The sequence below is a fragment of the Oncorhynchus kisutch genome, linkage group LG8 (genome assembly GCF_002021735.2).
Source record: "Oncorhynchus kisutch isolate 150728-3 linkage group LG8, Okis_V2, whole genome shotgun sequence".
In the NCBI taxonomy this organism is placed as follows: domain Eukaryota; kingdom Metazoa; phylum Chordata; class Actinopteri; order Salmoniformes; family Salmonidae; genus Oncorhynchus; species Oncorhynchus kisutch.
In genome coordinates, this window is record NC_034181.2 from 75734465 (window position 1) to 75754541 (window position 20077).

Below are 20077 nucleotides of genomic sequence, written 5' to 3' on the forward strand. Positions count from 1 at the left end.
GTGTTAGTTTGGTCAAGGTGTGAGTTGGGGTGGGTAGTCTATGTTCTTTATTTTGTCTTTGTGTTAGTTTGGTCAAGGTGTGAGTTGGGGTGGGTAGTCTATGTTCTTTTTCTTTGTTGTATTTCTGTGTTCGGCCTGGTATGGTTCTCAATCAGAGGCAGCTGTCGATTGTTGTTTCTGATTGAGAATCATACTTAGGTAGCCTGTTTTCCCCATTTTAGTTGTGGGTGATTATTTTCTTAGTTTAGTGTTTTTCGTCACCTTACAGGACTGTTTGTCGTTTTTGTTCAGTGTTCAGTTGTTTTATTCTAATAATGAACACTGACCACGCTGCGCATTGGTCCTCCTCTCTTCCTCCAGACGACAAGCGTTACAGAATCCCCGAGCTGACAAGGTAAAAAATCCGTTGTTCTGCCCCTGAACAAGGCAGTTAACCCACTGTTCCTAGGCCATCACTGAAAATAAGAATTTGTTCTTAACAGACTTGCCTACTTAAATAAAGGTAAAAAAAGAAATACTCAGCTCCTTTATCATACTGCTGTCTTCACAATGACTGGGAACAAAAGCCCTCTGTCTAGAAGTCAGTCTCTCTGTGTCACTAACAGTGAACAGCCAAGCACTAGCTCCTGAGGACTAGGCCTACAACTGTCTGGGTGGTATACTATATAGCGGTATTGATGCATGCTGTTTATTAACTGACAGATTTCCCATGCGTTCCCAACTGTAGGCTATGCCTTGTTATCGGGCTACATTTCACAGCTAGGCACTTTTTTTTTTAAGACGCTAATGTTCCTCTGTGGCTAAATGATATGCTTTCTCATGGTGTACTAGGCTATTCTGAATGATTTAATTTCTTTCTGAACAGACAGCAGTAACTCTATAACTTTGGCAAATGTATCAGGGGTGATGCAGCTCCTCCAGAACCCTTCGCACGGCTATGATTCTATAAGGAAATAAATGATGAAGTGCAACACTGGAGAGATCAGCGTTGCAGGCTCATTCATGTCTATCAGGGAAAAGAGGGCGAGAGATCATAGAAAGTGAATCTCGTTTCAGTTCTGTGAGAGACACAGGTGTGCTTCACATGTGTTGGTCTCAAACATAGGTTACAATTTTGCACAAACAATAAGCCCAACCCAAATCAAGAGACAGGACTAGGTAGTGAGACAGGGCCAGAGACAGGACCAGGCAGTGAGACAGGGCCAGAAACAGAACCAGGCAGTGAGACAGGGCCAGAGACAGGACCAGGCAGTGAGACAGGGCCAGACACAGAACCAGGCAGTGAGACAGGGCCAGACACAGGACCAGGCAGTGAGACAGGGCCAGACACAGGACCAGAGAGTGTGACAGGGCCAGAGACAGGACCAGGCAGTGAGACAGGCCCAGAGACAGGACCAGGGAGTGAGACAGGGCCAGAGACAGGACCAGGCAGTGAGACAGGGCTAGAGACAGGACCAGGCAGTGAGACAGGGCTAGAGACAGGACCAGGCAGTGAGACAGGGCCAGAGACAGAGACAGGGAGTGAGACAGGGACAGAGACAGGGAGTGAGACAGGGCCAGAGACAGAACCAGGCAGTGAGACAGGGACAGAGACAGGGAGTGAGACAGGGCCAGAGACAGAACCAGGCAGTGAGACAGGGCCAGAGACAGAACCAGGCAGTGAGACAGGGTCAGACACAGGACCAGGCAGTGAGACAGGGCTAGAGACAGGACCAGGCAGGAGACAGGGCCAGAGACAGGGAGTGAGACAGGGCCAGAGACAGAACCAGGCAGTGAGACAGGGCTAGAGACAGGACCAGGCAGTGAGACAGGGCCAGACACAGGACCAGGCAGTGAGACAGGGCCAGAGACAGAACCAGGCAGTGAGACAGGGCCAGAGACAGAACCAGGCAGTGAGACAGGGTCAGACACAGGACCGGGCAGTGAGACAGGGCTAGAGACAGGACCAGGCAGCGAGACAGGGCCAGAGACAGAACCAGGCAGTGAGACAGGGCCAGAGACAGAACCAGGCAGTGAGACAGGGCCAGAGACAGAACCAGGCAGTGAGACAGGGCTAGAGACAGGACCAGGCAGTGAGACAGGGCCAGAGACAGAACCAGGCAGTGAGACAGGCAGTGAGACAGGGCCAGAGACAGGACCAGGCAGTGAGACAGGGCCAGAGACAGAACCAGGCAGTGAGACAGGGTCAGACACAGGACCAGGCAGTGAGACAGGGCTAGAGACAGGACCAGGCAGGAGACAGGGCCAGAGACAGGGAGTGAGACAGGGCCAGAGACAGAACCAGGCAGTGAGACAGGGCTAGAGACAGGACCAGGCAGTGAGACAGGGCCAGACACAGGACCAGGCAGTGAGACAGGGCTAGAGACAGGACCAGGCAGCGAGACAGGGCCAGAGACAGAACCAGGCAGTGAGACAGGGCCAGAGACAGGACCAGGCAGTGAGACAGGGCCAGAGACAGGACCAGGCAGTGAGACAGGGCCAGAGACAGGACCAGGCAGTGAGACAGGGCTAGAGACAGGACCAGGCAGTGAGACAGGGCCAGAGACAGGCAGTGAGACAGGGCCAGAGACAGAGACAGGGAGTGAGACAGGGACAGAGACAGGGAGTGAGACAGGGCCAGAGACAGAACCAGGCAGTGAGACAGGGCCAGAGACAGAACCAGGCAGTGAGACAGGGTCAGACACAGGACCAGGCAGTGAGACAGGGCTAGAGACAGGACCAGGCAGGAGACAGGGCCAGAGACAGGGAGTGAGACAGGGCCAGAGACAGAACCAGGCAGTGAGACAGGGCCAGAGACAGAACCAGGCAGTGAGACAGGGTCAGACACAGGACCAGGCAGTGAGACAGGGCTAGAGACAGGACCAGGCAGCGAGACAGGGCCAGAGACAGAACCAGGCAGTGAGACAGGGCCAGAGACAGAACCAGGCAGTGAGACAGGGCTAGAGACAGGACCAGGCAGTGAGACAGGGCCAGAGACAGAACCAGGCAGTGAGACAGGCAGTGAGACAGGGCCAGAGACAGGACCAGGCAGTGAGACAGGGCCAGAGACAGGCAGTGAGACAGAGCTAGAGACAGGACCAGGGAGTGAGACAGGACCAGGCAGTGAGACAGGGCTAGAGACAGGACCAGGGAGTGAGACAGGACCAGGCAGTGAGACAGGGCTAGAGACAGGACCAGGCAGTGAGACAGGGCCAGAGACAGGTAGTGAGACAGGGCTAGAGACAGGACCAGGGAGTGAGACAGGACCAGGCAGTGAGACAGGGCTAGAGACAGGACCGGGCAGTGAGACAGGGCTAGAGACAGGACCAGGCAGCGAGACAGGGCCAGAGACAGAACCAGGCAGTGAGACAGGGCCAGAGACAGAACCAGGCAGTGAGACAGGGCTAGAGACAGGACCAGGCAGTGAGACAGGGCCAGAGACAGAACCAGGCAGTGAGACAGGGCCAGAGACAGAACCAGGCAGTGAGACAGGCAGTGAGACAGGGCCAGAGACAGGACCAGGCAGTGAGACAGGGCCAGAGACAGAACCAGCCAGTGAGACAGGGTCAGACACAGGACCAGGCAGTGAGACAGGGCTAGAGACAGGACCAGGCAGGAGACAGGGCCAGAGACAGGGAGTGAGACAGGGCCAGAGACAGAACCAGGCAGTGAGACAGGGCTAGAGACAGGACCAGGCAGTGAGACAGGGCCAGACACAGGACCAGGCAGTGAGACAGGGCTAGAGACAGGACCAGGCAGCGAGACAGGGCCAGAGACAGAACCAGGCAGTGAGACAGGACCAGGCAGTGAGACAGGGCCAGGCAGTGAGACAGGGTCAGAGACAGGACCAGGCAGTGAGACAGAGCTAGAGACAGGACCAGGCAGTGAGACAGGGCCAGAGACAGGCAGTGAGACAGGGCCAGAGACAGAGACAGGGAGTGAGACAGGGACAGAGACAGGGAGTGAGACAGGGCCAGAGACAGAACCAGGCAGTGAGACAGGGTCAGACACAGGACCAGGCAGTGAGACAGGGCTAGAGACAGGACCAGGCAGGAGACAGGGCCAGAGACAGGGAGTGAGACAGGGCCAGAGACAGAACCAGGCAGTGAGACAGGGCTAGAGACAGGACCAGGCAGTGAGACAGGGCCAGACACAGGACCAGGCAGTGAGACAGGGTCAGACACAGGACCAGGCAGTGAGACAGGGCTGGAGACAGGACCAGGCAGTGAGACAGGGCCAGAGACAGGCAGTGAGACAGGGCCAGAGACAGGGAGTGAGACAGGGACAGAGACAGGGAGTGAGACAGGGCCAGAGACAGAACCAGGCAGTGAGACAGGGTCAGACACAGGACCAGGCAGTGAGACAGGGCTAGAGACAGGACCAGGCAGGAGACAGGGCCAGAGACAGGGAGTGAGACAGGGCCAGAGACAGAACCAGGCAGTGAGACAGGGCTAGAGACAGGACCAGGCAGTGAGACAGGGCCAGACACAGGACCAGGCAGTGAGACAGGGTCAGACACAGGACCAGGCAGTGAGACAGGGCTAGAGACAGGACCAGGCAGCGAGACAGGGCCAGAGACAGAACCAGGCAGTGAGACAGGGCTAGAGACAGGACCAGGCAGTGAGACAGGGCCAGAGACAGAACCAGGCAGTGAGACAGGCAGTGAGACAGGGCCAGAGACAGGACCAGGCAGTGAGACAGGGCTAGAGACAGGACCAGGCAGCGAGACAGGGCCAGAGACAGAACCAGGCAGTGAGACAGGCAGTGAGACAGGCAGTGAGACAGGGCCAGAGACAGGACCAGGCAGTGAGACAGGGCCAGAGACAGGCAGTGAGACAGAGCTAGAGACAGGACCAGGGAGTGAGACAGGACCAGGCAGTGAGACAGGGCTAGAGACAGGACCAGGGAGTGAGACAGGACCAGGCAGTGAGACAGGGCTAGAGACAGGACCAGGCAGTGAGACAGGGCCAGAGACAGGTAGTGAGACAGGGCTAGAGACAGGACCAGGGAGTGAGACAGGACCAGGCAGTGAGACAGGGCTAGAGACAGGACCAGGCAGTGAGACAGGGCCAGAGACAGGTAGTGAGACAGGGCTAGAGACAGGACCAGGCAGTGAGACAGGGCCAGAGACAGAACCAGGCAGTGAGACAGGGCCAGAGACAGGACCAGGCAGTGAGACAGGGCCAGAGACAGGCAGTGAGACAGAGCTAGAGACAGGACCAGGGAGTGAGACAGGACCAGGCAGTGAGACAGGGCTAGAGACAGGACCAGGGAGTGAGACAGGACCAGGCAGTGAGACAGGGCTAGAGACAGGACCAGGCAGTGAGACAGGGCCAGAGACAGGTAGTGAGACAGGGCTAGAGACAGGACCAGGGAGTGAGACAGGACCAGGCAGTGAGACAGGGCTAGAGACAGGACCAGGCAGTTAGACAGGGCCAGAGACAGGTAGTGAGACAGGGCTAGAGACAGGACCAGGGAGTGAGACAGGGCCAGAGACAGGGCCAGGGAGTGAGACAGGGCCAGGGAGTGAGACAGGGCCAGGGAGTGAGACAGGGCCAGAGACAGGCAGTGAGACAGGACTAGGGGGTGAGACAGGGCCAGAGACAGGCAGTGAGACAGGACTAGGGGGTGAGACAGGGCCAGAGACAGGCAGTGAGACAGGACTAGGGGGTGAGACAGGGCCAGAGACAGGCAGTGAGACAGGACTAGGGGGTGAGACAGGGCCAGAGACAGGCAGTGAGACAGGGCCAGAGACAGGCAGTGAGACAGGGCTAGAGACAGGCAGTGAGACAGGGCCAGAGACAAGCAGTGAGACTAGGACAGGGGGATGGGCACCACTCTATCCCCTGATGCCCTGCCTGTTCAGCAAACACAGTATCTGTTGGCTCTTCACACACCAGTGGACATGAATAGAGCAGTCTACCCAAAAGCATCAACACAAGGGTGGATGTTGACACAGACTGTAGGGAAGCTGGGCTTGTTCCCTGGTGTTCCATGTCCCATTTCAATTAGCGGATGGACAAATTGGCTGCTGGGTCAAAACACCAGTCTGTGCTTGAGTATTTCAGCCTACCTGTTAGTCTAAGTGGTAGAGTTGAGAGGGACAGAGCTATGCTGTAGAGACAGGGTAAAGACCTAGCGACTTGTGAGTCACCATTCACCAGAGAGTAGTTGTGTGTGTTTGTGGGTGTGTGCGCTCACTTGTTTACAATTTACAGACCCAGTCAGAGATAGTTCTGATGAGTGCTGAGCTGCATGTGCCAGCACTAGGGCCATGAAAGGGAACAGACACACTGTCCTGCTGGAGATCAGATGTGGGTTCAAACACTATTTGAAATCTTTAGCCTGCCTGGAGTTCCAGATGGGTGGGGTTAGTAGTTTTGGGACTATTCTATTGGTTCCATTACTCAAGCACAGTTTAAGTATTTGACCTAAACAAATAGTATTTGAACCCAGGTCTGACATACAGTACAGACTGCTGCTGACGGTCCTCTTTGCCTGGCTGTCTGCGTCACTGTGGAACCAGGCTAAGAGAGGTGTGTGGATGGATGTTGCTATGCTACTGGCCAGCTCTGCCCCAGGATCCGCCTTGTGCCTGTCGGAGCCAGAGCAGCACACTAATGCACTCTCTACCTCTCTCTGTGTCTGTCATTAGCCTCCCTCCCTCCTTTCTCTCTCTCTCCTTCCCCCTCCCCTCCTCTCCCTCACTCACTACTCCCTCTATCCATCTCTATCCTCTCTACCTCCCCCTCCTCTCTCTCACTCACTACTCCCTCTATCCATCTCTATCCTCTCTCCCTCCCCCTCCTCTCTCTCACTCACTACTCCCTCTATCCTCTCTCCTTCCCCCTCCTCTCTCTCACTCACTACTCCCTCTGTCCATCTCTATCCTCTCTCCCTCCCCCTCCCCTCCTTCACTCACTACTCCCTCTGTCCATCTCTATCCTCTCTCCCTCCCCCTCCCCTCCTTCACTCACTACTCCCTCTGTCCATCTCTATCCTCTCTCCCTCCCCTCCTTCACTCACTACTCCCTCTGTCCATCTCTATCCTCTCTCCCTCCCCTCCTTCACTCACTACTCCTTCTGTCCATCTCTATCCTCTCTCCCTCCCCTCCTTCACTCACTACTCCCTCTGTCCATCTCTATCCTCTCCCCCTCCCCCTTCTCTCCCTCTCTCTCACTCAAAGACACACACGCACAGAGAAAACCACAACAGCAACCACTCCCACACTCTATCTAGCCATGTAGTGAGTGCAGTGCACAGCAGCAAGACAGACAGGCAGTGTCTCTAGCCTCTAGCCTGCCCTGACCCACATCTATAGCCTTGAGTACGCTTAGTTACTGTAAGTCCTGGAGACACTGCTGCCACTATTAATCAGGCCCTGGGACACAGCTAGGCTACTGTAATTACCTGTTGTCTGTCTATGTCCCACAATGGCACTCTATTCTCTATTTAGTGCACTACTCTTGACCAGGGCTTTGGTAAAATATAGGGAAACGGGTGCAATTTGGGACACAATACTGAGAGGATAGCTAGAATAGGCTGTATTATTATCATTTAAAGGAGGGCTGAGCCTCCTTCCCCTCCCTCACTCCCTCCCTCCACCTCCCCCCTGATTGCAGGTGCACCAAATATGCTCATGCTCTTCCAGGGCTAGTTAAACATTACATGGGTGGGTGGCTGGCTGGCGTCTGGCTGCTGAGAGGAGTGAAAGCATGGCAAGGCTCTCTCTAGTCTCTCTGTCAGTGCTGTATCCATTAAGAGATGTATCCATTAACGTAGCTGTCACAAATACATGTCTCACTGTCAATTATTTCCATTAATTTCCAACATAGTTGGAACTGAATAGATAAAACAACCTGGATAAGATGCAGATATAGATTTAAATGGGAATGGAATGAGAAATCATTTGACATTTGACAATTCGCTTTACCAATCCCCTCCTGCCCATGTGGTCAAGGGGAAGGACAACTATTAGCACCAACAACCACAACTATTCTATACATCTGCAATGTGTATTTCTTCCCCTATAGTAATACATTAAAGCTGCAATATGTAACATTTTGAATGACCTGTCATTCTCATTGAAAGCAAGAAGTCGTAGATCTGTTCTATGTGGGCTATTTCTACGCTTTCCGTTTCAATTTTTGCATCTTTTACTTAAAGTTTTGTAACAGCTGAAAATACAATATTTTGGGTTATGGGAAATATATTTCACAGTGGTTTAGATGGTACGATGACTCTACACTATACTTGCTTGTTTTGTCACAAACTGGAATTAGAATTGTAGCAACCAGGAAATGGCAGAGTGATTTCTGCATAGTGCATCTTTAAATAGATGAATGAAGGAGAACTCTGCGGAATCTGGATAACTAGGTACTTCATCCATATCATCCTTTCTGTCAGCATATGTCAGCCTAGCCAGCCTCAGACTGAAAGCAAGTGTTAATGGCCCAATGGGTTTACCTGTATCTTGTAGTCCATGGATATGGAGATCCTGTCTTCCTCCTTCATCGCTTCTTCCTCCTCTCCCTTTCCATTCCTCTCTCCATCCCCACCATTGGTCCAGGAACAGTTGGAGTCGTGGTGGTCGTGCTGACTGAGGGCAGCCTCCAGCTGAGGCAGCAGCTCATCAGCCAGCAGGTCCGGAGCCTCCAGGCCCTCAAAGCCCCCTCCTTGGGCCTCCACCTCCCCTTGCAGCCCTGCCAGGCTAACCTCTAGAGACACGTAGCCGTTAGTGGTAGTGGTGCTGGCCGGAGGTCTGGTAACTTCCAAGTTAGATCCACAGTTCTGGAGCTGGTGCTGGTCTGGAACGAGCTGGCTGACTGCACTGGGGTAGCAGCTCATGGCCTGGCCAAACATCTCAGATGAGTCGTAGTTCCCTAAGGTCTGCCTGGAGCAGCGCAGAGCCCGGAAGGGACATTCATCCTCAGCCTGGCTGACTGGGACCTGCTCGGGCTGGTGATGCTGAGACATCCCTGGAGCAGACAAAAACGCACATCCAGCTCCCACGAGAGAGAGTTCAGGCACTGAGGAGGGCAGGGGAGTGGTGGTGGGGATCATGGACACTGGGGCTAAAGAGAGAGGCTGGCTCAGGCTGGAGATGCCAGGTTGTCCCTGGCCAGGGAAGGAGTACTGGGAGGGAGGGTAGGCGGTGGTGGAGCTCACTGAGCAGGAGGACAGGGTGTGAGCCATGGGGGAGCAGGTCTGCATGGAGAAGGACATGCTAGAGTCCTCTGGCCCTACCCCAGGAAAGGCCCCCTGAGTCCCCTGCACCAGCTGGTAGCCACCCTGCTGTGGTGGGGTTCCAGCCAGCGAGGCATTGGGGGTTTCCACATTAGCTGTGGCCAGAGCCCCTGAGTTAGGCACAGCCCTGGAGTGGAACTGGGTCCCCCCGGTGGTAAGATGCTGATTGTGGGATGCTGGCTGTTGGTTGGCCTGGTGGAAGGGGAAGCTGTGGTGCTGCTGGGGCAGAGACTGAGGGTTCACTACCTGTTGATGAAGGTGCTGCTGCTGCCGCTGGTTCAGAAGCTGGTGTTGTTGTTGCTGAAGTTGTTGTTGACAAGGGTGGTGCTGCTGCTGTGGCTGTTGGAGGTGATGCTGTTGGTTGTGGAGTTGCTGCTGCTGTTGTTGATGTAGTTGTTGCTGGGGCACTGAGTGGTAGAGGTTCCCGTTCTGGTCCTGGTTGCCCCACATGGGGCTGCTGTTGGAAAACAACGCGTTGGATTGGGGTGCCTGACCAATTGAGCGTCCATGGAACTGGGTATGCTGTGCTATCATCCCTCCACCACCCACACCCTCAGAGCCAGCGAAGGGCTGTCCCATGGAGTTCTGGGCCTTCATGCCTGGAAAATTCCCCATCTGCTGCCCATAAGCCATGCTCTGTTGGGTGGAGGAGGGCATGGAGGTGGGTATCATCCCGGGGTGTTTCTCTGCCCCCATCGGCTCCACCTGTAAGGGCTCAAAGCCTGCACTGAGGTTGAGCTCATCCACCAGCGAGGGTCCAGGGGGGAAGCCCTCCTCAGCCAACCCGTCCAGCCCTCCCACAAACAGGTTGGGGTCGTCAAAGAAGTCCATGATGGGATCTGTCATGGCCCAGGGGCCAGGGTCAGTCTTCCGGAGACCAGTCCCGCACGTTGGACCTCTGCTGGGTTCTAGCTGGTGCTGAGGAGCGCCACGTGTTACTGAGCTACAGTATGTCCATCACAGACTGGCTCTGGAGAGAAAAACTAAGACAAAACCTCAAGTCAGATTTAACAGAGAGAAGAAAAACATCTTTAAACATGTCTCGTTCATACTGAGCTGTGTGTGGGCTGCACACTAAAGAGATTTTCAGTTGTCAAATAGATTTTAAGAAATTTAGCCCGTCTCTTTTTGATGTTCATCCTGTGTTATTCAAATCAATACACTTCTAGTTGTTTTCAAGATCTCCATACACCTCTACCTCATATACACTACAATTTATTACCATAACAGACGCCCCCAGCCACGTAAACGTCAACAGTGAAAACAGCGGCTGCCAAAAAGCCAAGTAATGGCTAGGTCAGACAGGCCTGGGATAAATTTGGCACTGTCAATTATCTCTGGTTGGCAGCAGGTAGTTGTGTGGTAACGCATCTGATCTGATCTAAACTGAATCAACTGCCAGACAGACCAACAGCCAGGTGCCTCTAGTCTTCCTTGGTTCAAAGCCCCCTGATGCGATCAGCCTCAGCCCTGTGACTGTGCTATGGCTGCTATCTACTGAGCCGTCTGTCTGCTAGTAGCTACTGAATGTGTGGGAGGAAGGTGCAGACAGACAGATAGACAGCTGATGCTGTTTGTGTCAACAGCCAAGGAGGTTGGCTCAGGATGCATCTAGCCACAGACCAATGACCAATAGAAGATGAAGGAACACTTGTGTTAGACAAGACCTGCTGACTCATACTCACCACACACACTCACCTCACTACAAACACTTTGACATGCCTTCCTGAATGTACAGTCATGGCTCTCACAAGTCTTCTGATACAGGGGGGGGGGCATACAACTGAGATCCAATGCTTCAACCACAACTCGTGAACCTCTGCTAAGGTTAAGTGGGGTAGTGGGTAGGCTTGGGCAGTATACCGTATAGCGGGGTATTTGGAAATAGCCACGGGATGGTTTTTCAAATACAAATACGGTTAACTATTTCAAGTTTTTCTATATATTTTAATATTTGTAGCTACTTTGTAAGTAAATACCTGCAGTCAACTTGGGCAATATGTTAGAAGATAAAGCGTTCTTAATTTCACTTGTCACATTATTTTCCATTATGAAGCTCACCGTAGTTCCCCAGAACAGTTGAGCCAGTCACATGTTGGTTTGTAAATGCCACAAAGCGGGAGCAGTAGAGCTGTGTATTGACAGGGGTTGAGTTTTATATTGAAAGTCAAGTGTTTTTTTGCTTCAATAGAGTGATCAGGGATGTGCAACTATAGTTTTTCTTCACATAAAATATATTACTGCAACACATTCAGCAGAATATAGCTTCATTTTCATCAGATGACAACAGAAGCGCAACGCTATTAGGCTGGCAGTCACACAAGTAGACTAAATGAGCTTACAATGAACATGCAATGTATTTTTTGCAAAAACAATGCATGGCCATCATATTTCTGTTTATTGTAGAAAGAATGTAGCTACATTTCCTAATGTTTTTCCTGAAGTTAATCTGGAACAAAGTAAGCTGGCTACACCGAGAAAAGTAGCTTCATCAGAACGCTGTCAGCTGATAGGCCGAGAACGGAAGGGCGTTCTGTCTCTTCTTCTCTAAGCAGAGCAAGCAGGCTTGTTGCCCTAGAGACTCCACAGACAGCGTGTACACATGCTGCTCCAGAGCCAGTACTGTTTATTGCACAATGTATCTCGTTCACATTCGCTTGTAAATGTCCAAACTCACCAAAAATGACATTCAGTAGCTCCTACCTATGTATGTATAACTTTATAGCTGGGCTGCCGGTCTTTGAAATATTTTTCCATTTGCGCTTGTTAGCATATTTAGCTAGCAGCCTCCATGGTAAAACTATACATCTCGGGATGAGAGAAGATACTGCCCAGCCCTAGTAGTGGGGCTGTCCCTGGCTATGATGAAACCTTACTTTTTACTCATTGTTACAAAGGCCCAGTATGACACAAGCACACAACCAAGACAATACACAAGATTCATACAGGAAGCATCAAGACTTGACCCTAACATGGTTACTGTGAATCATTAATGTAGCCTTACTCATCTTCATAAATGACAGTTGTGCTGGACCTCCATTCCATAACAACATGGACAGCTATAGCAGTTAGAACTGTGTTTAACAGATAGCAGGGGCCAGATCATATCCCATGCCCAGCTCTTGGCTATACTAGAGCTCTGTTCTCATGTGACTAGCAGCCAGCCCAGTAGTAGGAGAGTATTCTCTTCTCTTGAAACACAGACCTACAGCTGAGGGCAGGCTAGGCATGAAAAGAGAACTCCCATCGCTCTCAGTCACTTAGCAGGGCTCCATTGTAACTGACAATGAGCAGAATGGCCAGGCCTAATTCTCCCAAACAGACAGGAAAATCTGATCACTCAATTAGAGGTAACATCAGACCAGAATCCTACCCGGGCCGCTCAACAAACTGAATGAGTAATCAGGGGTAGGGTAGGTAGCTTAGCTGAGCCGCATAGTTTTTCCTGCTGCTGCTTCTTCGTCTTGAATTAGTTGGGACCAATGATGTACTGTAGAACCTAAGCTATATGATGTACAATACAACCAGTTATAGGCTGTCTATGGTTGAGACTAAGGCAGTTACACACTAAATAATAGCTTCGACCAATCGATTGGTCGATAGAACAGACGACTTTCGGTAGACCAAGAGATTATTTAGTGTGCGACAGACCTAGTCTCAACCATAGACAGGCTATAAATGTGCATTTCTCCACATATAGACACACCAAATGTAATTAAATAAAAGCAACTATATATGCATTGAGTTTGTCTGATACTTTAAGAGCAGTTTTTGATTAAATAAGACACAAATGACTCAAGAGGGTGCCAGAGATGAAGATAATCAGAAGAAAAACTTAACCTGACCATCCTAACCATCCTTCTCCCGCTCCTACTGGCTTTCGCAGATTCTGCAGCTAATCTTCTGTAGTTGCCGGTAATAGGCTACACGAGTCGGTAACTTTTCTGATGTGGAATGCCATTTTATCTTACAATTTCTACCGATCTGCATGCCAGTTATGGTTTTCATATGCACATTTTCGTGTAACAGTTAGATTTAATTTATAATAACGTATGTCAAAATCATTGTCATGTGGTTAATCAAAATTCTATCCAAATCTTAATAAAAATGATACAAACCTAAAAAGTTACTTCTATTGCCATTGCCAACTATGTAAAAACAGCTCATAAAACCAACAACATTGTATCAACTATTAACTAGGGTGTGGCCTGAAGCTCATGCTAGCAAACTTGCACCTATGTATAACATATTCTGGGCCCTCAGAGTTTCCTGCCAGTGAGCTCCAAACAGACACAGCTGTAAGCTATTTGCACAAGAGATAAGAAGTAATCAATGCGCATCCTTACTCAACAATGACAGGAGCGCTCCAAACAAAACACAATGACTAAATTGTCAAAACTAGTCAATTGAACGAAACAAACCAAAACTTGTTTTTCACAAGTGTAGCATAGGTTGTGCGCTCTGCAAACAACGTGTTCACTCCAACAATCAGAACGGTAAAAGACTGAAGTAACAATATATTAAAAGCATTAACTAAAATAACTGTAACAAAACAAACATTGTAGATTAGAAATTATAGGAATTAACGGCAAATGTACTTACTACTTGCGATATACACTACCATTCAAAAGTATGGGGTCACTTAGAAATGTCCTTGTTTATGAAAGAAAAGCACATTTGTTGTCCATTAAAATAACATCAAATTGATCAGAAATACAGTGTAGACATTGTTAATGTTGTAAATGACTATTGTAGCTTGAAACGGCAAATATCTACATAGGCATACAGAGGCCCATTATCAGCAACCATCACCCCTGTGTTCCAATGGCACGTTGTGTTAGCTAATCCAAGTTTATAATTTTAAAAGGCTAATTGATCATTAGAAAACTCTTTTGCAATTATGTTAGCACAGCTGAAAACTGTTGTTCTGATTAAAGAAGCAATCAAACTGGTCTTCTTTAGACTAGTTGAGTATCTGGAGCATAACCATTTGTGGGTTCGATTACAGGCTCAAAATGGTCAGAAACAAAGACTTTCTACTGAAACTCTTGTTCTGAGAAATGAAGACTATTCCATGAGAGAAATTGCCAAGAAACTGAAGATCTCGTACAACGCTGGGTACTACTATCTTCACAGAACAGCACAAACTGGCTCTAACCAAAATAGAAAGAGGAGTGGGAGGCCCCGGTGCACAACTGAGCAAGAGGAAAAGTACATCATTTTTTAACACTTTTTTTTCCCACCTTTATTAAACCAGGTAGTTGAGAACAAGTTATGATTTACAACTGCGACCTGGCCAAGATAAAGCAAAGCAGTGCGACACATACAACACAGAGTTACACATGGGATAAACAAACATACAGTCAATAACACAATAGAAAAGTCTATATTCAGTGTGTGCAAATGTAGTAAGATTTGGGAGGTAAGGCAATAAATAGGCCATAGAGGCTAAATAATTACAATTTAGCAATTAAAAACTGGAGTGATAGATGTGCAGAAGATGAATGTGCAAATAGTGATTAGAGGTCGGCCGATTATGCTTTTTCAACGCCGATACCGATACCGATTATTGGAGGACCAAGAAATCCCGATACCCATTAATCGGCCGATTTTTTTAAAAAATATTTTTTTTTTTTAATTATTTTTATTTATATATATATATTTTTTATTTATTATTATTTATTTATTTTTAAACATTTTTTTTTATGTATTTGTAATAATGACAATTACAACAATACTGAATTAACACTTATTTTAACTTAATATAATACATCAATAACATCAATTTAGCCTCAAGTAGATAATGAAACATGTTCAATTTGGTTTAAATAAAGCAAAAACAAAGTGTTCGAGAAGAACGTAAAAGTGCAATATGTGCTATGTAAGAAAGCTAACGTTTCAGTTCCTTGCTCAGAACATGAGAACATATGAAAGCTGGTGGTTTCTTTTAACATGAGTCTTCAATATTCCCAAGTAAGAAGTTTTAGGTTGTAGTTATTATTGGACTATTTCCCTCTATACCATTTGTATTTCATTAACCTTTGACTATTGGATGTTCTTATAGGCACTTTAGTATTGCCAGTGTAACAGTATAGCTTCCGTCCCTCTCCTCGCTCCTCCCTGGGCTCGAACCAGCAACACAACGACAACAGCCACCACATCGAAGCAGCGTTACCCATGCAGAGCAAGGGAAACAACCACCCAAGGCTCAGAGCGAGTGAAGTTTGAATCGCTATTAGCGCGCACTAACTAGCCAGCCATTTCACTTCGGTTACACCAGCCTCATCTCGGGAGTTGATAGGTTTGAAGTCATAAACAGCGCAATGCTTGACGCACAACGAAGAGCTGCTGGCAAAACGCACGAACATGCTGTTTGAATGAATGTTTACACACCTGCTTCTGCCTACCACCGCTCAGTCAGATACTTAGATACTTGTATGCTTGTATGCTCAGTCAGATTATATGCAACACAGGACACACTAGATAATATCTAGTTATATTATCAACCATGTGTAGTTAACTAGTGATTATGATTGATTGTTTTTTTATAAGATTTAATAAGTTTAATGCTAGCTAGCAACTTACTTTGGCTTACTGCATTAGCGTAACAGGCAGTCTCCTTGTGGAGTGCAACGAGAGAAAGGCGGGTCGTTATTGTGTTGGACTAGTTAACTGTAAGTTTGCAAGATTGGATCCCCCGAGCTGACAAAGTCAAAATCTGTCTTTCTGCCCCTGAACGAGGCAGTTAACCCACCGTTCCTAGGCCGTCATTGAAAATAAGAATGTGCTCTTAACCGACTTGCCTAATTAAATAAAGGTGTAAAAAAAATAACAAATAAAAATGAAAAAAAAATATTGGGCAAATCGGCGCCCAAAAATACCGATTTCCAATTGTTATGAAAACTTGAAATCGTCCCTAATTAATCGGCCATTCCGATTAATCGGTCGACCTCTAGTAGAGATACCAGGGAGCAAAAGAGAAGAAAAAAAATAACAACATGGGGATGAGGTAGTTGGGTGGGCTATTTACAATGGGCTATATACAGGTGCAATCGGTAAGAAGCTGATGCTTAAAGTTAGGGAGGGAGAAACAGTGAGGCAAAAAAGTATTTAGTCAGCCACCAATTGTGCAAGTTCTCCCACTTAAAAAGATGAGAGAGGCCTGTAATTTTCATCATAGGTACACTTCAACTAAGACAGACAAAATGAGACAAAAAAATCCAGAAAATCACATTGTAGGATTTTTAATGAATTTATTAGCAAATTATGGTGGAAAATAAGTATCTTCTTCTATGTCTTCTATGTGGGATTCTAGTTTAGTTTTTCTATGTTGGTGCTTGGTATGATTCCCAATTAGAGGCAGCTGGCTATCGTTGTCTCTAATTGGGGATCATATTTAAGTAACAACGGTTACAACGGGGGGGGGGGGCACATGGAGCTGGCGGCTGAGCAGAGGGAAGAGCCAGAGACTGTCAGGGAGGCAATGGCGAAGTTGGGAGAGAGTGAGATGAGAGAGATGTTGTGCAAGTGTGTTCTGCTCAACATCCAACCAGAGGTTCCGGTTAGCAGTCTGGTGCAACCTGAGCCTGTTCCACTCTTTTGGCCTCAAGTGCACCTCTCCAGTCCGGTACATCATGTGTCTCCTCCTCGCAATCTCCCTGAAGTGCGTGTCCCACGTCCGGTACATCCTGTGCCTGCTCCTCGCACTCTCCCTGAAGTGAGTGTCCCCAGTCCGGTATGTCCTGTGCCTGCTCCTCGGACTCTCCCTGAAGTGAGTGTCCCCAGTCCGGTACGTCCTGTGCCTGCTCCTCGCACTCTCCCTCAAGCGCACCTTCCCAGTCTGGTACGTTCTGTGCCTGCTCCTCACACTCTCCCTCAAGCGCACCTTCCCAGTCTGGTACGTTCTGTGCCTGCTCCTCACACTCCCTCAAGTGCGCCTTCCCAGTCCGGTACGTCCCGTGCCTGCTCCTCACGCTCCGGTACGTCCTGTGCCTGCTCCTCACACTCCCTCAAGTGCGTGTTCCCAGTCAGGTACGTCCTGTGCCTGCTCCTCACACTCCCTCAAGTGCGCCTTCCCAGTCCGGTACGTCCTGTGCCTGCTCCTCACACTCCCTCAAGTGCGCCTTCCCAGTCAGGTACGTCCTGTGCCTGCTCCTCGCACTCTCCCTCAAGTGCGACTTCCCAGTCAGGTACGTCCTGTGCCTGCTCCTCACACTCCCTCAAGTGCGCCTTCCCAGTCAGGTACCTCCTGTGCCTGCTCCTCGCACTCTCCCTAAAGTGCGTGTTCCCAGTCAGGTATGTCCTGTGCCTGCTCCTCGCACTCTCCCTAAAGTGCGTGTTCCCAGTCAGGTACGTCCTGTGCCTGCTCCCCACACTTGCCCTGAGGTGCGTGTCACCAGTCCGGTGTCACCTGTACCGGCCCCACGCATCAGGCCTCCAGTGCGCCTCCCCAGTCCGGAACCTCCTGAGACGGTCCACAGTCCGGAACCTCCTAACCATGGAGAGCCTTTGTTTTTCTATGGTATAGTAGGTCAGGGCGTGACTGCGGGGTTTTCTAGTTATTATTTTCTATGTGGGGTTCTAGTTAAATTTTTATATTTTGGTGCTTGGTATGATTCTCAATTACAGGCAGCTGGCTATCGTTGTCTCTAATTGGGGATCATATTTAAGTAGCATTTTTTTCCACCTGTGTTTTATGGGATATTGTTTTGAGTGAGTGCACGTAGCACCTCTATGGTAACGGTTCATTGTTTGTTTCGTTCTTTCTTTGTTGTTTTGTGCATTTTCAAATAAATATTATGTGGAAACCATATCGCACTGTAGTTTGGTCCGATAATTATTCTGACAATCGTGACAATGACACAAGGAATTATTCCAACAATTGTTTACAGACAGATTATTTCACTTATAATTCACTGTATCACAATTCCAGTGGGTCAGAGACGTTTACATACACTAAGTTAACTGTGCCTTTAAACAGCTTGGAAAATTTCAGGAAATTATGTTATGGCTTTAGAAGCCTCTGATATGCTAATTGACATAATTTGAGTCAATTGGAGGTGCACCTGTTGATGTATTTCAAATCCTACCTTCAAACTCAGTGTCTCTTTGCTTGACATCATGGGGAAATCTAAAGAAATCAGCCAAGACTTCAGAAAAAAAATTGTAGACCTCCACAAGTCTGGTTCATCCTTGGGAGCAGTTTCCAAACACTAAATGGTACCACGTTCCTCAGTACAAACAATAGTACGCAAGTATAAACACCATGGGACCACGCAGCCGTCATACCGCTCAGGAAGGAGACGCGTTCCGTCCCCTAGAGATGAATGTACTTTGGAAAAGTGCAAAACAATCCCAGAACAACAGCAAAGGACCTTGTGAAGATGCTGGAGGAAACAGGTACAAAATATCTATATCCACAGTAAAAACAAGTTCTATATCCACATAACCTGAAAGGCCGCTCAGCAAGGGAGAAGCCACTGCTCCAAAACCATCATAAAAAAAGAGAGGCTACGGTTTGCAACTGCACATGGGGACAAAGATCGTACTTTTTGGAGAAATGTCCTCTGGTCTGATGAAACAAAAATAGAACTGTTTGGCCATAATGACCATCATTATGTTTGGAGGAAAAAGGGGGAGGTTTGCAAGAGAAGAACACCATCCCAACCGTGAAGCGCAGGGGTGGCAGCATCATGTTGTGAGGGTGCTTTGCTGCAGGAGGGACTGGTGTACTTAACAAAATAGATGGCATCATGAGGCAGGAATATTTGGGGATATATTGAAGCAACATCTCAAGACATCAGTTAGTTAAAGTTAAAGCTTGGTCGCAAATGGGTCTTCCAAATGGACAATGACCCCAAGCATACTTTCAAAGTCGTGGCAAAATGGCTAAAGGACAACAAAGTCAAGGTATTGGAGTGGCCATCACAAGCCCTGACCTCAATCCTACAAAAGAATCTGTGGGCAGAACTGAAAAAGCGTGTGCGAGCAAGGAGGCCTACAAACCTGGCCCAGTTACATCAGCTCTGTCAGGAGGAATGGGACAGAATTCACCCAACTTATTGTGGGAAGCTTGTGGAAGGCTACCTAAAACATTTGACCCAAGTTAAACCATTTAAAAGGCAATGCTACCAAATACTAATTGAGTGTATGTAAACTTCTGACCCAACTGGGAATGTGTTGAAAGTAATAAAAGCTGAAATAAATCCTTCTCCCTACTATTATTCTGACATTTCACATTCTTAAAATAAAGTGGTGATCCTAACTGACCTAAGACAGGGAATTTTTACTAGGATTAAATGTCAGGAATTGTGAAAAACTGAGTATAAATGTATTTGGCTAAGGTGTATGTAAACTTCCGACTTCAACTGTACCTGCTGGAGCGCGTGCTACGGGTGGGTGCTGTTATGGTGACCAGTGAGCTGAGATACGGTGGGGCTTTACCTAGCAAAGACTTATAGATGACCTGGAGCCAGTGGGTTTGGCAACGAATATGAAGCGAGGGCCAGCCAAAGAGAACATATACAGGTCGTAGTGGTGGGTAGTATATGGTGCTTTGGTGACAAAACGGATGGCACTGTGATAGACTACATCCAATTTGCTGAGTAGAGTGTTGGAGATTATTTCGTAAATTACATCGCCAAAGTCAAGGATTGGTAGCATAGTCCGTTTTAAGAATGTATGTTTGGCAGCATGAGTGAAGGATGCTTTGTTGCGAAATAGGAAGCCGATTCTAGATTTGATTTTGGATTGGAGATGCTTAATGTGAGTCTGGAAGGAGAGTTTATATCTCTAACCTGACACCATGGTATTTGTAGTTGTCCACATATTTTAAGTCAGAACCGTCCAGAG

General features: G+C 48.6%; 1 protein-coding gene across 5 annotated transcripts in view; it reads right to left on the bottom strand.

Annotated features, from left to right (window-relative positions):
- Positions 1–20077, bottom strand: part of LOC109883506 (chromodomain-helicase-DNA-binding protein 9) — a 134980-nt gene that overhangs the window by 111075 nt on the left and 3828 nt on the right. For all 5 annotated transcript variants that reach the window (XM_031831227.1, XM_031831229.1, XM_031831228.1 and 2 more), the window contains exon 2: positions 8447–10209. In XM_031831227.1, coding sequence (XP_031687087.1) covers positions 8447–10072 — 1626 coding nt within the window. In that variant the 5' untranslated portion in view covers positions 10073–10209. The remainder of the gene's footprint in view (positions 1–8446; positions 10210–20077) is intronic.